This window comes from Mercenaria mercenaria, chromosome 1 (assembly GCF_021730395.1).
Source record: "Mercenaria mercenaria strain notata chromosome 1, MADL_Memer_1, whole genome shotgun sequence".
Lineage (NCBI taxonomy): Eukaryota > Metazoa > Mollusca > Bivalvia > Venerida > Veneridae > Mercenaria > Mercenaria mercenaria.
The window spans coordinates 51,293,290-51,299,488 of NC_069361.1; the positions used below are offsets into that span (position 1 = coordinate 51,293,290).

General features: G+C 32.5%; 1 protein-coding gene across 1 annotated transcript; it reads left to right on the top strand.

Moving 5' to 3' along the window:
- The first annotated feature begins 1,165 nt into the window (after positions 1-1,165).
- LOC128555212 (fucolectin-1-like) lies at positions 1,166-5,967 on the top strand. The gene is made up of 4 exons (XM_053536887.1): positions 1,166-1,268; positions 3,816-3,923; positions 4,348-4,575; positions 5,385-5,967. The coding sequence occupies exons 2-4, from the start codon at positions 3,863-3,865 to the stop codon at positions 5,579-5,581; spliced, it is 486 nt and encodes a 161-aa protein (XP_053392862.1). The 5' UTR covers positions 1,166-1,268; positions 3,816-3,862; the 3' UTR covers positions 5,582-5,967.
- Positions 5,968-6,199: the final 232 nt, after the last annotated feature.

Below are 6,199 nucleotides of genomic sequence, written 5' to 3' on the forward strand. Positions count from 1 at the left end.
TGATACGTCTACCTGAAGCATTTATTTTTTATGTAATGCATTTTTAATTAAGCTTATTTTGACAAAATCATCTGTATCCCAAATATGGGAAAATGAAACATTACATTTTCATAAAATTTCGTCATCATCTACAATCAATTTGAAAATTTCGAAAACTTGCCGACTATTTAAATTAATTTTTATGCTCATTAGATTAACATATAAAGGACAAATGCATGAAATACAATATTTACTGCCTGCTGAAAGGCATAAGATAAAAGAAATAAGTGTCTTGTTTATTTTATGTTGTTGATGAATATCAATTTTTTTTCAAATTTGGTTTAAGCTGTAGTAGAAGTTGAGTACACACGATACAAATGAATGTTCAATAGTTTTACGTCCAAAAAAAGGTGATAGTAACACAAGTAGATATAGAAAACCAGAAAAAAAAACTGTAGAAGCAAAAGTACAATCTAAAATAATGTCAATATTGATGGCACATTTTCTAAGGTTCTAAACTGTGCGCATGTCTACTTTCTGACAATGATGTATACCGTTTTTCAGTGAATTGGATAAAAGCTGCAGGAGCAGTTGAGTACACTAAAAAGTGTAATGGGATATTTAGTTCAAACACTACATGCCTCCCTGTTTTTGACATGTATAGGGCATAATTTTTTTAAGTATTTTAACTACTTTTTAGAAACTGTTTTGGATATTTCATATGAAACAGAGTACACGTAAGACCAATTTAAAATCTGATTCTTTAAAAGCTATGGGTTATATATAGTCTACATGGTTTCAAACATAATATTGTTATGTTACCTTTCATAATAAATGGAAAAAATGTACGGAAATTTACTGAATAAAAATCACTCACGTTTTGTGTCTACATATCTGTTCCCCATACATATATTCCACAGAGTTTTGTTATAATTACATATATTACCGGTGATAGATCTAATTTCTGTCTTAAACGTACAACATTTCTTTATTAAGTAAACATTAGAAGTAAATCTTATCGTTTTCAAAGAAATGTTAACTCCCTTGAAGCTTATATAGTCGGATCTTCTTGTGTTATGTGTAACAACAGCTGCTTTCACAAATAGTTTGCATAAATGCACATGTTAAATTAATTAACGAATATGTCTTTGCTTTCTTCTTTGCTATAAATGAGAATCTGGTAAATAGATGCACATGTTACATTTTCTATCAATACAGATAAAATGCTACATCTTTAGTTTACCGATCTATAGGAAACTGGTCGGGTTTTGGAATTTACTCTTTCTTAGGTGAGTAATTGTTTGTTTGTTTGTTGTTGTTTTTTTTTTTGTTCACAGCGGCAAACTTTTGTTTACTTTTTGACATATTTGGATCACTATAAAAATAGTTGAGTATATAGAACTGCACAGGCAGTACGGATTCATACTACGGATGTCTGATTAAGGATTCCGACAAGCGGAACCGGCAGAATTTCAACTGTGTGTACTGGAATCGATGCATTCATGTGCATTTTAGTGTAAAAACATTAATCAGTCGTGACTTTTAGAGATCGGCCCAGTAACGTTTGATCTACTAGTAGGATAAAAGGGTGGATATGTAACATTTTCAAATATATAACAAATATTTTTTATATTTTTTAAACTGAATTACCTAAAGTTAAGGCTAGAGCTGAAACAACAGAGTTTATTCTTTATTCTCAAGTAAATAATTCTTGAAAATGATATGACTTTGTCCCGCTCAAACAAGGTCTCTCTATGTGCAAGGGCATGAATTCGTTCTGCAAACATCCCGTACAGTTAGTATATTCAGCTGTCTAGAATGAGGTCATTATATTTAAAAATATTATTACAATATAGAGTCCAGGTTAGTCAAATATTTCAAGGATTGTATGTGCAGATGGAACTTTTTGCATAGCCGCCTTTAGGTTAATCAGTAACTTAAGAATGATTTAGCCTAAAGTGATCACATTTATTTTTGTTAATATTGTTACGGGTATGATGACCAAAATCTGTTAAGTCAGCTTTATGAAGAATCATGTTCGCCTTCCTCAAAATCGTATGTTACAGTACAGTCTTCAAAATAATGCAACCGGGAAGCTATATAGGGTACACCTTTAGAGCTTTATATATAATTATCCTTTGGGATCTTTTGTTCGGAGAAACAGAAAGTTGTCTTTTGAAGACGATGTACCCTGAAATAGAGACACTACGCAGCTTCCATCCACAATTGAAAATCCATTCTATTCGGAAAGACCGTACTTATTTTTTCCCACTTTTTCCATTTCCTTCTGTTTGTATTTGAAAACCAGACTAAACCATGACGAAAACCTCTTTCAGATTGAATTAAAATGAGAGTAAATATTTGAACTATACTCTTTTTTCCTTTTTTAAATCAGCTTTGTCTAAACAGTAGAACGATTTTTAATGTTGATATGGTCATTAATGATAAACCATAAACTGAATCAGTCAATAATTGTTCAAAGAGTACAACTTTCGTCCTTACGTCCTTATCTACTAATAAATGAAACAAATGTATTGCAAAAAAAAAAAAAGAAATAAATTTTAATTGCTGAATGTGGTAATTCTTTTTTTCTTGACGGTATTTTGATCAAACGCAATGGTTTATATATCAAACTCGCGTTTTTTGCTACATAAAAATGATATTTTGCTTTCTAAAATGAAACTTCCCACATTCAGTACAGATTTAAGGTTAGATACCACCAATTGTTTTCCTATAGACCTCAATTATAACATTATGGCTTCTAAGGCCTTCCATGATTATGTATTATTTTTTTTTTTCAAAAACTATCTTAATTCTACTAAAACATCGAACGAAAAACATACCATGTCTATGTAATTTCCGTGCGAATGATGACCCCCCCCCCCCCCCCACACACACCCCTGTTTACATTGTTGGCATGGAGGTAGAAATTCGTGTAATAAATCCTTTTGTCAATACACAAAATGTAGCAATTTTGTCAAAATGTATAATTAAATAATTTAAATGCAGTAAAAGTCTCTGTTTTGAAAAAGAAAAATCACTTTTTGGGTTTGTTTACATGACTGACCAATCGGAACGTTCAGACGTTACCTTATTCTCAAGCGTACACTAACTTCAATCCAGTAAGTTCCCTGTACCTTTTAGAATTGGTGGTCTCTAACTTATAGGTCAATCTCATGAATAATTCTGTTCTGATCAGGTTTCTTGAAAAAAAAATCATTATATAATACTGAAATAGAAAAAGTGGAAACCCCACAGGTGGCTCAACACAATAAAAACGAAAATGTTGCAGGCTCGGTTTGATTGAGCCTGTTCATGGACGGTAGTGGAAATGCATGCTACCGTCCACGCCCTCTAGCCCCGGGTTGAGCAGAACTCAACATTTACACATGCTAAAAGTACAAAAAACAAATTAGAGACATCCGCAGATGTGTTCATACGACGGTGCACATGGAACCTTCAATGCTACACTAGTGTGTAATTCCATGAAAAGTGGCGTATGGTTCCCAGTTAAAATAATGGGTTTGCCCTAAACGAGAAAACAATGAGCAGAACTAAACAAACTGGAATTTAGAAAGGGGATCTGAGGTTATGGAGCCTGCATATCACAGGAACTGCCAAACGAAAAAATTAAAAAGCAGGCACCATATCCAAGGGGTGATTAAACAATGCCCAAAGCTATGAAAGCGGGAGTATTGGAACCACCCAGGCCGAAATTGTCACGCGTTTTAACACAGATTTTCAAACGGAAAATTACTTGCAATTCAGACTTCTATCTGTCACTGTTTCCGCTTAAATCGATGTCATTGTCTCACCTTTTCTTACTTTGCATCAAGTGCCTTATTACTACTTGTCATCACTGCGAGAGCAGAGAGAAGAAACAATGGTTGTATCTGCAGTTTTGTCTATTATCATCATTGCTGGAGTTGCCACCGTAGTTACAGGTAAAAATTTGTCGTCGTATTCATATTTTGTTTGCATTTCGTTAATAAACGTTGCGTTCTTAAAAGTCCTTTAAATACTGAATTCTTTACAAATGCATAATTCTTAGGCAGTTGGAAACATATTTTTTTTTTCAATAATTTAAATACATTGCTCTTTTCACATATCAATGGTTTCAAGACTATAAAACAAAAGGAAACATATTTTATTTCTACAATAATAAGTGGATGCTCTGTTCTTTAAAACTTTGAATCATAATTTAGCGTTATTAATGTAACCGGCAAAGTATAAAAGCACAGCCCTGAACTCATAATTTAAATAAAGTATCAGTTAAAAGCTTGCGAATCATTCCGCTGGACCTCCCCTTAGGCGTAGAAAGGTACTAGTCTTATACACTTGTAGCTCAGTTTCAATTCATTGCATAAGCCGATACGAATGTTGCTCTTGGGAAGCCTGCAAAACTGTACTACGCATGTCCGCATCCGAATATGACAGATACTGGTTATAAAGCTGTAGATGGAAACACCAATCAAACAATGATGGGTAATTCCTGCTTTGAAACTGGCCCTAATCTAAGTAACTGGTGGTACGTAAATCTAGGAAAAATCTACGAGATTACAGAAGTAAAGCTCTACAACAGAATTGACTGCTGTTGTAAGTGTTTTATTTGTTTCTTAGTAGTTTCGATAAACAGCGTCTAAAGCTACTAATCAAATTTCAGATAGTGCTGGCAGAGTTTGCCTTTGTTTAAAATAATGCATCTTATTCAAATTCATATAGGTTTGAAGCTTATTGTATACAGAGATTGAACCGGATCTTAATCGTCGTCTTTTCATTTTATTTCTCTTAATTTCCAAATTCTGATAGCGAGTAAGACGATTGCCATCTTCTACTCACTTTGTACTCCTTATTAGAATTTAGATAGCATATAAAAACTACAAACCACCTTTAAATTTGTGTTGTTTATAAGTCGAATTATTTTATTGTGAATGCTTTCTTTGTAGTTATATATCAAATATTAAAATGAATATCATAAATTTCAAATGTACTGTTGGTTTTATCTTAATATCTACAAAAATCAATTATTGTCAAATGTAACGTATTGTAAATGGACAGCTGTTCAGTGTTAGTTTGTGTTCGGTATCAGTACTTAATTTTTTACGAAATCCGTCGATATTCCCGAAGTCGTAAAGAGCTTGCCTCAATGTCTCTAACATCGTGAAGAGCTTGCTTCAATGTCTCAGACATCGTGAACAACTTGCTGCAATATACTAAATAAAGAACTTGTTCTCGGAAAACAGTTGCCTTGCAAGGGGATCGAAGTCAATATTTTATCATAGTATTTTTTTTTTAAAAAATGTTTTAGATTTGAATTTTAAAACTTAGTCAACGTCATTGTTCTGAATTATCACAATGATCTACTATCAGATTTATAATTCATGTATATTGTTTATAATTTTCAGCGGAGCGAGCCAAAAATATCTTTATCATGATTGGTAATTCTTTGGAAGAATTGAAACCGGTGGATTACTCCCCTGACCCAATAGGTGCCATTAAGTCCTTTTTTATGTTTCCGAATACGAAAGGAAAATATGTTAAACTTCAACATGAAGCTAATACTGTCTTCCATTTATGTGAAGTGAAGGTGTTTGCAAAATAATTGTGCATTATAATTTTAAAAATTACCGCTGTACTTCTTGTACTTAGAGGGATCGAAAATACTCCGACAAAAGATATTTAACGTCGCAAATATATAAGAGAATTTTAATTTCCTCTTTTATCGGCAAACTGTCGGTAACATGAAAAACCTATATAGTGCCAAGTAACGTAAACTCCTGGTGAAGTTTGGTTTGTTTTAACAACGCATGAATTATCGGTGATTGTCAGGGTACTAATTAAGTTAGCTAACAAGATTAATGTGATCTACCCGGGACCTGGAACAGATTCTCCAAAACAAAGACACAATGTGTTTATTACATTGTTATAATAATAATGATAATACTTTCCGTTTTAAGTTTTTATCAGGGAAAAACTTTTTCGCAGAAAAGTTTTAAATTTTTTAAATTACTCTAAGGTACGTTATACCATATTTTTTTTTTCCCAATCCAGTTTTTTATTTTTAAAAAATTTAATTTTTCCCCCTTTAAAATTTAATTTAAGTTTTCTGTTCGGGAAAAAACTTTCAGGCTTTAATGTTACAAAACTCTTCTAAATACTTATAAGAGGTTTTCCGGGATCTTCCTTTATGTGCTGTGCATTTTTCTTATTGTACTTTACG